This window comes from Poecilia mexicana, unplaced genomic scaffold, assembly GCF_051168715.1.
Source record: "Poecilia mexicana isolate PSO_F unplaced genomic scaffold, ASM5116871v1 scaffold_8, whole genome shotgun sequence".
NCBI classification, from domain to species: Eukaryota; Metazoa; Chordata; class Actinopteri; order Cyprinodontiformes; family Poeciliidae; genus Poecilia; species Poecilia mexicana.
In genome coordinates this window covers 8,941,803-8,961,811 of record NW_028263377.1, presented here as the reverse complement: position 1 = coordinate 8,961,811, position 20,009 = coordinate 8,941,803, and the positions used below count along the sequence as shown (strand labels likewise).

At 40.2% G+C, this 20,009-nt stretch overlaps 1 protein-coding gene across 2 annotated transcripts in view; it reads left to right on the top strand.

Moving 5' to 3' along the window:
• tnrc18 (trinucleotide repeat containing 18) overlaps positions 1 to 20,009 on the top strand; it is a 62,370-nt gene that overhangs the window by 4,680 nt on the left and 37,681 nt on the right. For both annotated transcript variants that reach the window (XM_088008188.1, XM_088008187.1), the window contains exons 3-4: positions 16,726 to 16,866; positions 19,837 to 19,941. In XM_088008188.1, coding sequence (XP_087864314.1) covers positions 16,726 to 16,866; positions 19,837 to 19,941 — 246 coding nt within the window. The remainder of the gene's footprint in view (positions 1 to 16,725; positions 16,867 to 19,836; positions 19,942 to 20,009) is intronic.

The window sequence follows — 20,009 nt, the reverse complement described above, 5'->3', positions numbered from 1 at the left end:
GGCGGGATGAGGGGTGTGGGGGGGTTCCAGTAAAGTCAGGTCTCGAATGGCACGGCTCAGATGAAGCATTAATTTGACACTCCGACAAAGCCCACACACTCTATGCACACACACACACACGCAAACAAGAAAAGGTGTCAGAGATGAAATCAGCTCACAGCGAGGGGTGTTACGATGATTGATGGACGCATTGTTGCAGGGAGAAGTACCAGAGCGGGGGTTTTCTTGCAGGCTTTAGATGAATGGGATTTTTTTCTTCTTCTTTTTTGCAGCCCTTGAAGCCAACGTGTGCCTGAGCGACACAAAACGGCGTGTCTGTTTAAAAACTCTTTCGGTTCGGATGACGCGACGTTCTCCTCTTTCCTCTCCTGTGGCTCCGAAACGAGCTGAAAACTGCTTGTGGTGTGTGTGCAGACCGTGCTTTTGCAGAACGAGCTCGACGCAGAGCCCAGGGCGGTGTACAGGCGGGGGCGGACTGGGGGGGTCTGTTTGATGGAATTGACCCAGCCACCGTTCCAGTCTGGATTGGTGGTTGAAGCACTCGTTTTTAACTGGGATGTATTTTGTTCTGCCCACACGGTGACCTTCTCACTCTCTCTCACTCCCCCCCCACTAGCAGACCGCGGTACGACACGGGTCATTTAGCTTTATAGCGCTGCTCTCTGTCAAATCCCCACACATTACAATAACCAAAAAAAAAAAAGGGGGTAAAAATCTCTCTTCCTGGTTTGTAATCACACTATGCAGGCTTATTACATAATAATTAGCCAGTAAAAGCAAAATGAGCTGCTGTTCCTCAGATCCTCTGCTCGACATGCAGTGGGAGCCGTCGAGGGATTTCTCTCGCTGTTTTCGTTTACACGGCTTTCACAGAAGTCGAGATGCCTTTTTGTTTTTTTTCTTTTTCTAATTTAGAGCCGAGATCTCGACAAGAGTCGACTGTTTACATCTTCCGAGTAGTTCTTGTTCAACTAGCGGGAATGTTTTCTAAGTTTTCTCTGATGACATAATTGATCCCAGCAACACATTTGAGTGCACGGTGCGAATCCCATTCATCCCATACAGTCTAATGAGTATTAATGGAGTTTTAATTGTTGCACTCGGATGTTGTTCATAAATCATTTTGGAGGAAAACTGGAAAAAAATGAACTCAACATGTGAGAAAACAGCATTTAGATGAACTTATACCAATAAAAACACAATCTAGTTTTTGATCAGTCCTATTTTTCTTTAAAATATTTAAGTAAGTGGAAAAAAATATTGCAACTATATTTTTGTTAAACATATAACACTGCTAATGTGATAAACACATAAACAGATTACTGAGTAAAACAAGACACTCATTGTGAGTGCTATGTTTCTGTTTTAGGTAGAACTGATTTGCCTTTGTACAAAACAAACAGATGAAAGAGATAAAACTGAAATTAGCACTCAAGCCACATCAATAATAGGCTGTGTAATCTTTTGTCGTTATGGAAACCAGAGGTGGCAAAACGGAGTAATAAGAGGTCTAATCTGCCAGATTAGAAACTCGTGGATTTCAGTTTTAAGTTCTTGCTACGTTGAGTCCGACCTTTCTGTGCACGTGTGACTCAGATAAATTTTTTTTAAATGGGTGTTTCTTATTTTTATGCATTTATTCAGGCCTATCCTGGCCATATCCATATGTTGTCTTGAATGGGATTCATATTTGATGTTTTTCTCAAGCAACCTCCGTCTGACTGGTCATCGAACTCTTGGCTCGTTTCTGCGACAGACTTGCAGTTCTGCAAAAGAGGAGGCGGAAAGCGCTGAGATCAATGGTAAAAATGGATCAAAGAAGCGCGGCAGCAGTCTGCTCTGAGTGCACAACCACTTGTTAATCGATCCGTATGTGTTGACAATATGTAGCATCCATATTTACTTCTGCAGCCGCATGTAGCTTCACGTCAGCTTTTGCTCGTGCTGCATCTCTGAAAAAAAAGGTCTATCCCTCCTGCTCTGAGCAGTCTGTAGTTATTTGTATAAAGAGGAGCATCACTTCACTAAATGTGGCAGAAGTTGTTACTTAACAGGGTTTTACAAATATCTCAGACAAAATCATTTAGGCAACTAACCACTGACAACAGTTCACAGAGAGCTCTGTTGAAATGGTTCGACCAGGACCTGGCCATCAAGTTCAGCATGCAAAAACAAAAACAAAAAAAACAAATGGAGTTATGAAAACTTACCTTTGAACAAATTCCTGTTTTCGCACAGCCGATTCTGTTTTATATACTGAACTTGATCCGGAGTAGCTTGTGTTTACGAACATAAAATGACTTTAATTGGTCCTCCTTCTACCAGCGTTTCTGTCTCCAGATTGAGGCCATCTGTCCTCTTCCTCTATCGTCCCTCTAGAGACACTAAGACACAACGAAATGTAAATGTGAGGAGAGGAGCCTGGAGATGGTTTTATTTCTCTGACCAGTGAAGCGGCGCAGCAGAGCGCCTCACAGCATCAGGAATTTATGCTCCTGGGTGTTCAGATTAAATATTTAGGTTAAAACTTTTTCACCGTTTATAGCAAGTGTGAACATTTCTTTTCAGATCGCTTCAGTCTGAAGCAGTGCTACTTTACTATTTCTTGGCTGTAGCTTCAAGAGAAACTTAGAGTGCATTCACACCAGCTCTGTTTAGTCCACTTTAATTGAAATCTAGTTTGATTGTCGTAGAAAGTCCGCTTCGTTTTGGGAGGTGTGAATGCACAATCGAACTCTTATGCTGCCCAAAATTGTTAACTTCAGTCTGAATAAAAACCTAGGTCTCAGTTTGGTTCAAACAAACTCTGATGTAGTGTAAATGGATATAAAATGCCAAGCGGACTGGAGACCACTCCAAAAACAGGAAGTGTACTATATCGCAGGGCATTCTTGATAAATACAACCAAAACTAGCGGGGGAAATGGTATAAATGGAAATCCTACTACTACTAAAATGTGATGCTACTCTATTTCCGTTTACATTTTGTGAAGGACGCTGAACTCATGTCTTCTTCAGAGGTTTTTACGTTGCTTCCTGCTGTGACTCTTGGTGCAGCGCCGCCACAGGCGAGGAGGGGAACAAGTTTTTAAATTGGTTTGTGTCGTTTGACACAGAAAACACCATTAGTGATTGTTGGGGAGAATCATGTAGCTTCAGATGTGTTGTAGCTCAGTTTGGTCTCTGCAGAATCCCTTCCAGCAGGTGTGTTTTTAGAGGAAAAGATTGGGACTAAGACTCGTGTATCTGTGGTGCTGCTTTCACAGGGGAATGAAAACAGCTGGAGATTAATGTGGAAGGGGAATTAAACGGGCACAGTGTCTAAGGTGGAAGTCTGTGTTTTCGTCTTCTTCGAAGGTTACGAGCTGAGCTTGCTGCTTGTGTGTCCGTGAGTGTAAAATGTGTGTGTGTGTGTGTGTGTGTGTGTGTGTGTGTACGTAGGGACATGTGATTCTGCTTAGTGCGGTTATGGCCGGGGGTTTTCCCCTGGGACTCCAGAAAGAAAGCAGGAGATTTATCTCGGCCGCAAAGCATTCATATAGTTAGGTAAATGTGGTAACCCTTCTGCTGGTCTCTCAATCTATTTCCCTACGACTCCCCCCACTACACACACACACACACACACACACACACACGCACAGAAAGGGCATATGCATGTTGTAATTCATGGAGTTCACAGGGCAGACGACTGATTTCTGTACCAGTTTGTCTTCCCCAGTGCTCGCTTAGTGTTTCTGTTTGAATTAATGTGATGACCGTGTGTGCTTATATGTATTCAAAGCACAGACCTCTGAGTGTGTGTGTGTGTGTGTGTGTGTGTGTGTTGGAGGATGTGGCTCGAACACGTCCTCGCTCAGATTAATTGAATCCTTCAGGAGAAAAACCAGCCTCCTTAAGAGAATGCACAAGGCAGTGCTGCCCCGCTACAATAAACCTGTCACACACAGACAAACTACGCTCTTTTCTCTGTCACACACACACACACACACACACACACACACTGTCAAACACACACCTGTCAAACATAAGAGTGATTGGATGGTGTGTGTGTGTGAGAGAGAACAAGCAAGCCAAGGCATGTTGAAATACCCAAAGCATTAGCTCAGTCATTCACTGGGCCAGACCCCTCCCTTTTAAAGCAAACAACAGCCTCAAACACACAAAGGTCACACACTGCGCTGTCTGTCTGTTTGGCTACATGACTCCGCTCCATAAGCCAAATAAAGCACGGGTAAATGCGCGGCGACTTTAAAGAAACACCCAGTCACTGCTGAACGCACGTTCTGCTGCTGAGCCGATGAAATCGACTCCAGCTGAACGAGACGGAGGAAAGTTTGGCAACGCGACAAAACAGATCAGATTCACATCAACGCTTTAGTTTGAATGTAATGTTTACTTTGAGTTTTTGTTATTGTACATGTTATTTTTTTGTGCTGACAGATCAGTTACTGATATTAAGGTACTTAAGGTCTTATCGTGATACTTTGATACTATTATAACGATAAAAGTGACGATTAGATCTATTTATTGCTTCTTTTTTTAGCCATGACTGCGACTGCATGACACAGCAATTAGAGCCCCACTAACAGATACTGCTCTTTAAAAACCTTCCCATTTGTAATGGTCTTCTTTAGGACACCAGCTGAATAAACTTGAACTGCATTTAATCATATTTTCAAATGTATTTAGATTTTGAAGAAGTAGTAAAGTAAAAGAAGAGGTAAAAATTAACAATCCTGGCAATATGGACTGTTCTTATTTTTTTCTCAAACATCATTAATTGAAATTACTGTGACAAAAAAGTCTAAATTTTTATAAGAAATTTATCACAATAAATGGTAAACAATACAATAAATACCCATCCATAGGTACAAGTCAGGTTTTAAAAATGTATGATGTTGTTAAAGAGATCTGATCTCTGTTTTTGTAAACCAGCTGATTCTGACTTTACATCATTTCAGTTTCTCTTTAGAAACTACAGGAACTGGCAGCAGTGACCTAAAAATCACAACATTTGTTGATACCATAAAATGTGTTTCTGCCAAAATATCACTGCTTATCATGAAGTCCTACAAACACAAAAGCTGCTCTAAAAATAAAGTTTCTTCCACACACCCATGAGGTTAAATATTGCTATTGTATGTCTAAGCTGGCAATAATTGTGCTTCAGTTTTTTACATATATATTTTACTCATTCTCTCATAGAATAAGAAGTAGGGAAAGTAACATTTTCATCTATAATTTTGTTGCTATGACAATGAATCACAGTATTTGTCATGGTTTTTCCAGATAAAAATAAACAAACCAATAATAGTCCGTCCCTATTATGATGTTAAAAGATGCTAAATATGGATTCAAAGTGTCTTCTAGTCTTCCTGTCTTGAGTGATCATTACTTACATTGTCATATGTGAAACAGCTGACATTTTAAACCATCTTGAGCTTCTCATTTTAGGATTTTCATTACCAACACATCATCCTTCGTGTGTATTCGTTAGAGATGGAGATTTCCAAAAGGCTTCCAACATTTTCTAAACCACCGTGTCCCGTTACCGACCGGGACCAAAAAGCTCAGACAGAAACAAAACAAAAAAAATCCTTCTTATCTGCTGCACGTCTTGCTCTCTCTCACTTTCTGGCAGCCTGAATAAACTGCCTACACGTCATAGAAAATAGTTTCCTTTATTGTCGTTTCGAAACACCGAAAATCAGTGAATCTTCACTCAGTCACAGAGTTACTGAAGAGAGTTGTTATTGTTCTGTGTGTAGACTTTACCTGAGCAGGTAAATTACAAAGCAAAGCAGCAAAAATGTTCATATTCCACCCAATGAGCACCTGGAAGCCACCAAATATCTGCTAAAGTCTGTGCATCAAGTAAAAACTTTCTACATAGATATTTTGAATGAAATTATCAAGATGTTACTTTTACTTGTCTGTGTGAAATTGTCGTATTTTGACTCAGAAAAGTCAGATGATTGGTTTCTACATTCTCTTTAAAGTTCGCCCCGCTTTCTTTATTTTTATGAAAATGTGTGTTTATCCGTGCCGCCGCCTAGCTGTGCGTCATTTACTGTGACACGTCATTTTTTTTTCCAGCAGGGACGTCGGTTGTTTGTCCGGCTGGATTCTGGGCGGTTCGGTCCAATCTCCCCGGTCGTGCTGCATCGCTGTCACACACTCGTGGCTCACTGAGCCAGTGATGATGTTATTAGTAACACCCGTGCTTTTTCTCCATTTCCCATTCATAGCAAACTCAGACTTCTGCAGTGGAAAAACGTCTTCTTGTAATCGATTATTTTCAGAAGAGAGCTTGCAGCGCTGCAGAATATCTGTGCCTGTGGTCCTGTAAAATGTAAACATGTTTTATTGCTAAAATAAAATGGGGCTGAAACGATTAATAGCGATTAGTTGATTATTGAAATAATCATCAACTAACTTGGTAGTCGATTAATCGTTAACTGGAGTATGCCGGCTCAAAAAAAGCGGCCATTTGCTGAAAGACCAACGTACTCAAAAGGAGTAATTATGCCAAAACTGCACAAAAAAAACAAATTATATTTAATTTGCAAAACCTTCTTGGTCTGTGAATATTTTCAACAGAATAATTAGTTGCAGCCCTGAATTAAAAGAATAATCTTCCCAGATTGGAAAAAATCCAAGCTATTCCCTTTTTACAGCCAAAAATATCTTCCTCTTTCCTCCTGTGCTTTTTCGTAAACCTTCCACTCGTCTGCAGCTTCTCCTTCGTGCTTTCACACATACAGCACTCCTTCTGTAATCTATGTTTTGTTTGAAGTATATGTTGCAACACAAAACAGCTAGTATTTGGTAGGCAAAGTGCGGTGTGGCATAATTCCTGGAAATGCTATTTTTGTCACATAACAACAACATGGACACTTGGAAAATGCAAAATGAATGCCTTGTGTGTTAACACAATCGTGTTTATGTTTTGAACATACGAAGCTCTGAAATGAGTCAGAGGGAAAGGGTGGAGGGAGTTATGAAATGTGTTTTCCAGAGAGCAGCAGCGGCAGCAGAAAGTCCACTCTTTTAGTATTTACGCTGCTCTGACTCCCCATTTTCACTTCATCTCTTTAAATCTCGTGAAATGTCCCATTTTCACCTCTTCCATCCAGACGGATTTGTTCTGTTTCCACAAGCTTTTGCCTTTCGCTGTGGATAAATCCTCCTGGGTTGTGCTGCGAGTTGCCACGGATGTTGCACTTGAACCAAGTAACATTTATATTTTATAACAAAAAGCATTCAGATTTCATAACTTGTTGAATCCCAGCTCACTCGCTCCTTTTCTCTGCCCAATATCAAGAACACATGCTACCACACTCTTGATTAAAATTGCGACTAATTACATCACCAGTGATTCTTTTTCTTTTCTTCCCTTTTTTTCTCATTTTTACGACACAACAGTGTTGCGGCTTCAAGCTTGAGTCGCGTTCTGGCTGCATTTAAATGCATCCGATTTAATTATTGAATCATTTGAACGTCGCCAGCTGCGTCCCCATGAGGAGAGGAGACAGAAAACAAGAAGAGAGGAAACCGTTTCCAGCGTGGATGTTTGTCTGAGCGCGTTAGCCTGCAGCTCAGGTATGCAGGCTGCAGAGTTGTCTTGGTTTCATCTGGATGAGCATCGAAATGTAGGTGCGGTGAAACAAACTGGATGATCTGGTTGGTCTTGACCTTTGTCGTAGGTCAGCGGTGTTAAACGGTGACTCATTGCTTTTGGCTTGGACTTTGTCTCACCGCTCACATGAAGTGGTATCTCAACCACTAAAAGTATAAAAGCTGAATCTATTCCTTTTACATCTAGTCAGAATGTATTGAAATGAAATATCTGTAGGTTTGGATGATACGGTTTAAAAATAAAACTAGGGATCCACTTTTTTCTCTTCTGATACCGATATCCGAAGTTTAGTATTGGCTGATACAAATCTGATATAAAGAAATATTGCTGAAATGACTAACAACGTTTCTTTTATTTTTTTTTTAAACAGACATAAATGTAATGAATTACACATTAATTTTATAACTCTGCACCAGTACAGCTCACTTAAATACACCAATAGTTTGTCCAGCTTGGTCAAGCATGTAAAAACAACAACTTTAATTTGTTCAGTGCAGTTAGGAGTGGAACAGCTAATGTAAAATAAATAATCACAAAGCTGATGTCTTGGTCAAATGTACAAATAAACTGTAACAAACTTTCTTTCAAATAGTTCAGAAAGTCCAATTAGGAATTCCAAATATAATGTAAAAGAAATAATAAATTATGACGTCTCTCAGAGCACAAAGCATAGAACTAGACTGACTAGATCTGCCCTTATGGATCGGGTTCATTATCATCGATACCCAAGCTAGAATTGTTTCAATATCGGTACTGACACAGATATTAATAATTGTGCGTCTCTAATCTTTATGTAAAGAGTCAGAGTGTATTAAAATAAAAATTCCTTCTAGGTCTGGGCGATACGGCTTTAAAGTGTGTGTGTGTGTATGTGTATAATATATAATGTTCCCTAACAAATTCAGTTTCTGGTTTCATTAATTTATTTTTTTCCATTTCTTTTCTCGAACAGAAAATACAAATAACAGAAATTATTTTTGAAAAACTGACTTTTATTTCAACAGTTTATTTTGAGACTCAACCTGAATTCAAAGTCCAAACACACAGAAGCTGTAAAACCCGCGTGTCAAACTGGACGGTGGGCTTTGGGCGCGCTGACATCACTCTGAACTGGAGAAACTCACAGAGTTCATTGGTTGGAAAAAATAAAAATCCAGATTCTCCTGAAAATGTAATCTTTAAAAACAAAAAATTTGAATAATTGCTAAAATCGATTTAATAAGCAGCTCTACATTATATCAAACTTTGCTTCAAAATAATCTTTTACTTTGTCCATTTTTATGATGACAATTGCAATTTGACAATATCCTTGATATTCATTCACAAAAACTACAAATGACTGAAATACTTGAATACGTGAAATTTCATCTAAAAACACATAACTACCTAATTAATATGCATTAATACACACAATGGAAACTACAATCATCTTTAGCTCCTCTTTTGCAACCAATCAACGCCATAAAAGATAAATGGTTCTCCTGGATTGGCTGCTTTGCAAAGGCCAAAGTGTAACGTAGCATTGTTCCTATGGTCCAGCTTCCCAAGCTGCACTTTCTTTCAAATGCTTGACTTGGTTGCTACAAAAAATATCTGCAACTGGGCTGGTTTTCCATGCATAATTTGGAGTTGCGTTCCTCAGAAAAGTCCCCAGACGGGCGAATCTGCAGAAACCGAGACTCTCAAAGTGGCGTGCACCAGGCCTCTCCCATCAGTCTGCCTGAGCCCGAGCAGTTTCTGAGAGAATAAAGAGTCTCTGGGTGTGCAGGGCCGGCCGAGACATGAGTCATAAAACTTCCAGACGTAACATCAAAAAAAAAAAATGCTTCTGCAAAGTTTGTGACTCAGGAGTGCTAACGCTACATTTTTCCGATCCTGTACTTCTAAAACAGCTTTCCTCCGGTTTGAAACTATATACACTGGCTGTGTTATTTGTAGGCCTACTGCATTTACCCAGTCCAATGACGTTTGCGGTTGCAGCACAACCAAATGAGGGAACGCTTCATCTTGCCGTTTTGTTTTAAGAGGAAATATCTGAAATAATTAGCCTTTATCCCGAACTTCCAACCACAGGAACGAAAACAGATTTTTGGCCGAATCTCAAAACACAAAAGGGGGAAAAAAAAGAAATCCTACCAGTTTACCCAGTGCGTCCTGGGCGGTGTGTTTCTCAGTGGTGATGAACGGTTTTCGGTTTCCTGGTTAGTTGCACCAGAGATGGATAGAACAGCAGACTTTTTACGGTTGTTTGCCAGGAATAAAACCCAGAGATCAATAGAGATCCCCTCTCAGCTAACCCCGCTCCAAATACCACTGATGGATAACAGATGGGTTCACAGAGTGTGTGTAGGTGTTTGTGGTGTGTGTGTGTGTGTGTGTGTGTGTGTGTGTGTGTGTGTGTGCGTGTGTGTGTGTGTGTGTGTGTGTGTTTGTGTGTTTGTGTGTTTGTGTGTTTGTTTTAGACTTTTATCCCAGAGATTTTTCTCTCACATTTTGTTTGTTTCTGGACGTTTCCCAGCGTTGTTGTTTCTTTTTTGGATCGCGTTTCGGTACATCTCGTATTGATTTGCTGATCGAGGATCTCTGCTTTGGGTTTTTTTCTGGATTTTAAAATTTTTTTCCTCCATGTGGGCGTGCTAGCTAGCGCTTCTTATCCGTCTCAATCAGAATTGACTTCCATCCTTTCCTCTGATGCTGACATTTTCTTTATTTGCTTTCGAAGAGGATCTGAAAATGGACACTGGAGTCAGAGAGCGCATCTCTTGGCAACTCGCTCGTTCCAGTGTGGTAAACTAGCTGTCGTTTGAACCAAGAGCCAAATGCAGTTTGAGTGTGTGTGGCGAGGCGGTGGGAGGGAAAGGAAGGAAAAGGGAGAGAGAAGAGAAATGAAAGAGTCATTCCAAAACATTTCCCTCTCAGCTTACATTTGGGTGTTGTTCCTGGAACAAGGAGGGTAAATGTTTGCCTCGTTCCGCCCCTCCGCTCCTCTCCCCTCCCCTCCCTTACACCGTTCAGGAAGGGAAAATAGAGATTTTTTTTTTAATGTTTTCCTGTAGGAAGTTGTGTATGTGCCTGCATGCTGCGCTCATACAGGGGGAAAAAACAGCCTCTAGGTAGCAGAGATTGATCTGTGCTCTGGTGAGGCTTCTGCTCCTCCAACGTGTTTTGTTGGAGAGAAAGCCGCTGACATTGATACAACTTTTAACATGTGGAGGTTGTAAATGAATTCTGTTCAGCTTCCTCGGAGGGATGTTTACGAGTGCAACTCCCTAAACATAGCAGGTAGCAATTAGAAAGTGAGAATAATTAGACAGAATAACATCAATTTCATGCGATACCTGCCCCATGTGGAAGGAGAAGCGCGCTTTCTCGTATTACTAACACAGACCTGGATGTAGTTGATTGGGATTTTATCTGATGAATTAAATAAGAAGATAATAAAGGTTTATATATATACATATATATAGATGAGCCCCCTTTTTCTTCTGACACCCTTCAATGAAATACTGGTTGACTTGTAGGCTTCAGGACCCAAATAAACCAGGTTTTTGTGAAAGGAATACGATGAGCTTGCAATATTTTATTCTTTTCTTAAGCATGTTTGAGGAAACTCGATGATCTCTTATTTTTTTATAAGAAAGTAAAGACAAGGTTTCCCCCAGAAAACTTGCTAAGCCTGGTGGTTGGGGCGCTAGGGCAGTCATTCATCCAGCAGCTCGTTGTGTTTTTGAGTTAAAAAATGTTTAAAGTTGGAAGATTAACAGCTGAACACCAACTATAAAGTCTTAAAAAATGAAAACATTTTTAAAAGACTTGAATAAATAAGCAGAGCTTAGCCTGGTGGGGGCACACGTAAAGCCTGGTGGCCCGCCAGGCTTATAAAACACTGAGGGAAACCCTGAAAGATATTGGAGTTCCTTCACAATCTCGAAAAAATTGAAAAGTTTGGTATTTTTTAAAATCAGTTTCCAGGAGATAACGGTGTAAAAAAATCACCCTATGTGAATAAATTCTGTCTAAAATATGTAAAAGAAAAAGAATTACACTCTAAACAGCATTTAATTTAATATTCTATTATTCCTAAAATCACAACATCAAATCAGATCCTGATTTTTTTTTCTTCGTCTTATTGATCTGTTTGGTTTGAGTTACTGAGAGAAAGATAAACACTCATTATAAAACTTAAAAGTTTCGGTTCGCCACTTTTCGTAGTTCAGAGATTGAAACCGGGTCTGATTTAGTCAGTACAGTAAAGCTCCTCTTCATGTTGGAACGTCTACAAACAGAGTAAAGGTAGATAAAACTCACTCTAAAGAATCTCTGTTTACTTTAGGATTATCTAATCCAGGCCTGACTAATCTTGGTGTCAGCTTCCTAAGAGGAGCTGATGCAACTTGCAGAAAAATTACCCAGGGTGCCCCCTGCCTGCAGTGCTGGTTCAGACCTTAGCATCATCCTGGTACTTTATTTTACAGAAACTCACAGATGATTAAACACAACTAGATATTTTTCTTGTGCCTTAGAAAATCTATTGAAGTACTAAATTCAAATTAAAAAGATGTATAAACCCTGAATTATGCACACATTTGTGTTGTTCCATCAAAATAAGTGTGGATGAGACTCAAAAATCCTTTATTTCTGCCGAAGCAAAATTAAATGTTGTCATATTTAATATTACCCAAGTATTTTCAGAGATGCTGATGCTGTTGTCAGCCCTGCAATGACTCTGAAGTTGCCTTATGACGCCTCATGACAGCCTGATGCCGTAACATGCTAACAGCTCAGTTTCCAGGCAGCAGAGACGATATTTCACAGCAACGACACCTTCATTTGTTCGCAGGCACTGCTAATCCACCTCATTTGTTTTTGCTGCTCCTCTTTCATTTTCTGTCTGGCCGAATGGTTAGAAAACTTTTGGTTCTGCTCCGCGTTCATGAAGTTTGCTTTTCAACTCCGCTGGGATTTGGGGTCAGAGTTCAGGAGTCGTTTGAGCTTTGGGGATGTCAAATAACTCCAAGAAAAGCAACGCCTCAACAAAAGAAAAGGAACAAATCAGAACTGTGTTATTTAATGGAGTGTGACTAATTTTGCCAGGTGGTGATTATGCGTTGACTTGTAAATTCCTCTACAAAGCATTGATTTATGACTTTAATAATTCTTGGCATATTTACAAAACCCAATTTCCTGATTGTGTTGCCACCATGTTGTGAGTCGGGCTGAGTGATGAGCAACGAGTCGCGCTGGCATTCGGAGCACGAATGTCTTGTAATCACCTCTTTGTCGCAGCTCTTGATGTTTCCAGCAGAACCTGCTTTCTCGGCTTCAGAATGAAATTACCTTAAACGAAATTAGCTCCGCAGAGAGAACAATGGGCTGATGACATCGCCGGGCGCTGACTGTTCGGTTAAGTTCAACCTCAGCTACTGCTGGTGACCTGATTGTCACATTTATGAACCGCTTGAGTCTCTCTGAATGGATCCATTGTGGTGTTGAATTCAGTCTGATTTTTTTTGGGGGGGTGCCTGTTTTTTTTTTTTTTCTCTTTTTTAAAATTCTTTTCTTTTAATAAATGTGTTTTTTGCAGAAGTTGTGATTCATATCTCACTCTTAGGCCAATAACAAGTGAGTTGTAATCATATTTTGTGGATTTTTATGAAGACAACAATATTCAGGTAAAATTGAGTCTTTATTGTGCTAATATTGTAATTAAAAAATAATTAAAAATAAATTGTAGTCTGGCTCCAATATGCCTTTGTACAACTCACAGAAGGGATTATTGAAAGAAAAGCCACTTTTTGACAATATTTTCTGTCATTTGTAAATTATTTTTAGAAACGAAAGCAAGGAAATCTGGTATAAAAAAAAGATTTTATTTTCAGACCTTAATGTCCTGTAGTTTTCATTAGTAAAATATATATATATATATATATATATATATATATATATATATATTATTTTTTTTTTTTTTTTTTTTTTTAGAGGATAGGGCACTAAAACTCGCTCCAGCCCAGGGGCCCGCATCTTTGTGAATCCGGCCCTGTATGTTCACATAACTGGATGAGGAGTAATACACACACACACACACACACACACACACACACACACACACACACACACACACACACACACACACACACACAGAGTGCTGTTTGCACATGTGGGATCATTCACCAAGCCATTGCAACCACAAAACACAATGTTGCCCTTAAACACATGGAGCACAAACCCACACACACACACACACACACACACACACACACACACACACACACACATCCATACAAACACGGTGAGACCTTAATAAATCTCTATGTAATAAGCTCGGGTGTGGAAGGTTCCACCTACGCTGTGTTTTCAGAGCAGAGAATAAAGGCTGAATGCATTATTGCTGTATATATATTCACACAGCTCTGTGATTAATTGGAAAGCTGCATTTGGTATTGATTTGAAGTGCGGAGTGTGTGTGAGAGAGAGTGCACAGGCGCTGACGGACTGCACCTTTAATGTACTGATTTAGATGCAGGGGGAACTCGGCATGTCTGAGATTCCCACCGGAGTCATACAGAAACACACACACACACACACACACACACACACACACGTTCGGTCCCTTTCCCCACCGCCCCCTACACACATGGTTAGGTTTATCAGGGTAATGGCAGTGCAGTAATGGGCGAGGACGAGGAGGATGATGGTCATGCTGGTGGTGATGTTGGGGGTTGGCTAAATCATGAAACCCCTTAGAGGACCAAAGCAGGCAGTAATGATTCAGAGGGTGTGTGTGTGTGTGTGTTCTTGGTGAGAACACAGGGCAGAGTCAAATAAAAACAATCGATATCTGTATCATATTCAGATATGGTATTGTTTTACGAGGACTCATGGAGGAATTGGCTTTGATCAGAGCGCACGTGATTTCAAGAGCCTTTAACGGCTGCTGCAGCTCCAACCGTCTCTGATTAGGACCGGGCGATGTGGCCTTCCCTCTGCCTACATCTCCCAGAATGCTGTGCGGTTCTGGATCGGAGTTCAGTGAATTTATTGAACGCTATCGAACAGGGTGTCTGTAGATAGTACGGCGGCTTACTCTGGCCGATGTAGACAGAAAAAGAAGAGGAGGAAAAAAATCTCCCGCCATGAATCTGAGACAATTTCCATCTAGAAAGCAAAGAAATTTCTGAATTTGAAAAAAAAAAAAAAAAAAAAAATAATTGACTTTGAAACTCAGAAGATTTCTCAAAAATGTCTGACATCTCAAAACTTTTTTGGTGGAAATTTACTTCTCCTTTCTACAGTGGTCCTAATACGCCGTCGTATGATATTGATCAGGTATCTATAGCTACATACACCATTACTGATTTATTGTTCAGCCCAATCTCTGAGTGATTCACATCCATCTTTCCATGAAGAAGAAAAGCGTCCAGCTGGCATGATGCTGCCACGGCTGTGTTTCACATTCGTACCGTTTTGCATGTAGGCCAGAATGTCCTGTTTTGGTCTCGTCTCATCAGATTACCCTCCTGATGTTTCTGGTTTGCAAATATGTGCTACTTTGTGTTTTTTCTCTAAAATTCTCACGACATACACACGCCTGTCACAATAAACAATAAATCAATTACTCGCATTATGAATGACAGGAAACTCAGTAATATTCAGTTTCTTGGTTTATCGTTTTTCTCTTTTCTTTCTACCAGAACTGGTCTTCAGTCTTCAGTTTGGTCTCAACTATCCCTTTTTGAAAGACAGTTTTGTTTATAGACTTCATAATTCATTTTATTTGTCGTTTTCTTTATTTATTTTGGATATTTCAAATCCACTACAGTTCCAGTGTTTAAATGCTGATTAGAATTTAAAGTTGATTTACTCTTGAGAATGTGTTCTGGCATCATTTTGCCATTATTACTATCACATTACTTGAAAATTATCTCAAAACATGACATGCAACATGACAAAAATACTGAAAAGTTCGAGGGGCATGGAAACTTTTCCAAGACAGTTTGTAATGTTCTGTTGGTAGAGGTGAGCATTTATTGTTTACTGTGAAAAAAATCTGTAACACTTTATTTGAAGGTGTGTGCATAAGACTGATATGACACTGTTATTAATATAACACCTGTTAGGAATGTAAAGGAGTTTTTCTGAATGTTTGACTGTTGTCATGAAGTGTTATTCAGTAAATAATTACACTTTAAATGCAAAGTTGTGTTAAAAGTTGCGTTAACAGTGTCAACTTTGAATTATTTGTTAAATAATGACACTTTTAAAGCACTGTCACATTAAAACTTGTTTAAAAAGTCAAAAACTGTCATTATTTACCGAGTAAAACTTAATGACAACAGACATAAGCATTCATGAAGACTCCTTCATGCTCATGACTGCTGTCGTCAGTCTTATGCAAATTAAGTGTTGCCAAAAATTCTGATCGGAAAAAGTTTTATTTCTCATTTTCTCAATTAACTTCAATTAATGTTTAAAAAAGAAATAGAAATATTAGAAATAATTTTTTTTTTTACTATTCTTCCATGAAAGCTTCAATAATTAAAACTAATTGGATTAAATGTAGTTACTATGTGCAGTTTGAATCACATTTCAAATGAGAATATATTTCAAGAGCAATATTTGTGTTTGTGCCGCTGTGAATTAGGCGCCATACTGTCACCTAAACAAGAAGTAACAAATAGTTTTACATTGTCATTTTTATCGTTATCGCAATAGTGCCGTGAAATATCGTGATAAAAGTCCATGCTGCCCATCGCTGGCTGTCGCCATGCGCCATCTTTGTTTTGATGGTGATAATCAGCCGGTCGCTGGCAGACAGACTCCCTCCTCGCCTCCGCTCTGTTGTGGTTTTCGGCCGTGAACCGTCTCCTCCGGCCAGCCTGTCTGTGGTCTGTGTTGTTGAGATGGAGCGCTTCAGTGGTAATGTGATTACAGAACAGAAACATCAGCGCGTATTGATTGAGCTCCCAATCCCGGACATAAAAGCACAAGAATAAAAATCAATTCGTGTTGTGTTTTTTTTGTTTTTTTTTCCAACTTCGGTTCTGGTGGTTTTTCTGTGGTACTGAGAGTCTCTGTTCTTTCTCGCAGGTGAGGCCTTCCCGACAGGCTCCAGTCCCTTCCTGTCAGGTTACCCAGGCCCCTCCTCGTTGACCTCTGACCCCGCGTACAGGTCGGCCAATCCCAGCGGTCTGCAGATGGCTCAGCTCTGGGCGTCGCACGCTCACGAAGGTAAATAACCCGATGAAACTCCCGACTTCTCTGTCCGCCGATAACTCAGACAAGAGCGTTGCTACGGTTTCGGGACTTTTTTTTTTTTTTTTGCTGGAGCTCAATCCCCAGAAGGCCCGTTCTTCTTCTGCTTCTGCTCCCACCAGCCGGGTCCCGTTCCATTTCTGTGTCACGGCCGGCGGCTCCTCTCTCAGCTCCGTCCTAAATGCGTCTCTCCCTCTCTGCCCTCAACCAGTCCTTCGCTTTCTTTCATTCGCCCGTCCTCTCTTACTGTAATCTATCTTTTTCTCCTTCATCCTGCTCTGCGCATCTCAGTCCGCCTCTCTGCAGCGCCGCTGCCCCACTTTTCCGTGACATCTTTCTCCGTGCTCTCTTTAGTCCCGGGTGCCTTTGTTCAGGGCCGCTCGGCGAGTGATTAAATCTTGCGTCTCCCTTCGTTCCCTTGTGTCTTTTTGTGACTCCTTATCGCGTCGCATCTGGGTAGAAGGTCAGATAGGAGGAAAGGCATCTGACACCGCATGCTGGCAGCGTAGAGAGAGAAGGACAAACGGATCGCAGTTAAGATTTCCTTTAAAACAGATTGCATCACCTTAGAGGCACAAAAACCCATTCAGTGATTCAGATTGGAAACTGTGTGATTAAGTTTTTTATAGACTTCTTTCTTCTTCTTGAGCTACTTTCTCTAATCCAAGGACTTGCCAAGGGTAAGGAACAGGCTAGTGATTACATCTGTGATTGTAACTCACTGGTCGACCTTAAGCTTCCTGCAGTAACAGTAATAACTCTGACCTCCATAAAGGAAGCTTATATTTTTATGGGTTTTTTTAATCTCCTGCCCTGCTACACCTTTTACAATAAAAACAAACAATTACAGATCAAGGTTTGAGATACATAAATGAACTGATACCATGCCAGGATGTTTCATAACTACATTTAAAAAAAAAAAACATTTTGTTTCTGTTACAGTGAAAAAACCTTCTGTCATGATACAATAATCAACTATGAAACGAGCATTAAACATCACATTTTGCCAAGTTGATCCATGTTCCACTTACTGCTGATCAAATGCAACTCTTAAAGGAATCTCAGCGTTTCGGTATCTTGAAGTTTGTTCCAGATTTGATTCCGGTTCTTCCTGGTTTTAACACTTCCTTCGTTGGACGTCCGTGTCTTAGGTTTGCCACTGTCCCACGCTCTTCCCGTTTTCAGACGATGGATGTAGCACTGCTCTTAATTAATGGCTACTTTGTGTTCAAATCCCAATAAAATACGTTGAAGTCTGCGGTTATAATTCGTAAATGTTCGCAGGACGGTGAACACTGCAACCGAGAGGCTGTTTGACTTTATATTCTGACAAAGGAGGAGGAGGAGATATCACATGAATGACTGGACTTGGACACTTGATCTAAGTTTATCTCTAATTGATGCTTTGGTATCTGAAGCTTAAAGAACTCTGTTCTGCCCACAGGCTGCAAAAGCCACACAATGCACTTCCTTTGATATGAAAGGCATCCGACTCAGGCTGAGAGAGAGATTCCTAATACCTGATGTCTGACTGTAAGAGCAGCTAATGTTTTTAAAAGCTGCAGACGTTTCCAGCCGGGGATGCTACGCCGGAGCTGCAAGTCTTAGCCGCTGGAGTTCGTGTGCAGCTGTTATCTGCGGTTAAAGGCAGCTTTACGAGAAACTCCTCCTGCATACCTTCACTCTTAAACCACCGTGCCGTTTTCGAGTTCCCACTTTGCAGCCCCTGTCTTCTATCCCATAACAATCCCACCGCTCTTCTCCACTGAGCTTTCCATGTAGGCGGACAGGTTTGTTTAGTTTTTTTTATTTCCAGAGCTTTGTGCAAGAGTATTAACAGTTTTTAAACTTTTAACGAAGCATTCTTGCTGTTATTTCGCTGATCCATTTTTAACATTAAACTTTGATCTTTTATTAGTTCCTTCCCTTGGTATTGTTAGTCATTGTTTTGTTTTTTTATAGATACGGTGGGAGGGTTTAGAAGTTTCCAAGGCGGGGATCTAAATTAAGATCTAGTCTCTGAGAGCAGCAGCTGCCCAGTGGGCAGACTTTGGCTCAACAACCTGAAGGGACCGAGGACCAGATGACTATGCCATCAGCTGGAACAATATTAAATCAAATTATTTGGAAAATTCATTTAATATCTCTGTCATGTCCAAATTCCTAATTTTTCTCCAGTCTGAGACATGTTTTATTTTGTATAATAATCCAGGAGACTGTTTTTCTTTTTCCTCAAAATATTTTCATTGAAATCTTTTTATTATTATTATTTTAACAATAAAAAAACTACACCCCACCCAGTGCAGTTCTATAAAAACGCTCTGTACTGAGCTGGATTTCTCTTGGAGGTTGGAAACAAATGGTAATAGATCATCAGCGTAAAGTTTGACTTTTCAGAATGTCCTGAATTTTCACACAACTTCTAATGGATATCAGGATCAGATTGATAAATATGGCTAATAACGTCCGGCTGAAGGAGCCAACCTGTCCTGTGCCGTGTTTAAGATTTAAGGTTTGAGATTAATAGATCAAAGGGGAGAAGATATAAGAAGATCTTAAAGCTAATTGGTAGAATCCTCTCCGGTTTCTAACAGTGAAACACTTGAAGCAATTTAAAAGTGAACCTGCAAATTTTCATCATTGTGTTTATTACTCAGTCGTGAAGTTATTCTTCACTCCATTTGGTTCTTAAAATGTGAGTCTGGGGAGACAAAACGATGAAATGACCTAAAATGCATATCTGATTATTTCCGTCTATCAAGCATTAGAGAAAGTTAGGCATAAATCTTTTTAAAGTTTTTTTTTCTGTCACAAATTGCTCTCAGAAAAACAAAATTTAACATCTTGAGTCTTTTTTACTTGAGCAAAGCCTAAATAATTACATTTTGAAGCAGTTACTGGTGATGCTTATATAACATGCTCTGTTTCTCTTTTTGTCCCTGCCAGGCTACCCTCCCCTCCCAAGCAGCCTTTACTCCAGTCCCTACTTGTCTCTGGGCCGCCTGGAGACGTCCTCGCTCTCCCAACATCCTCTCTATGATCCTCACAAAGGTCAGTCACCCCTTACAGCCGCAATCATGGAGACAATCACGTCCAAAATTGTTTGTCTTTATGATCTG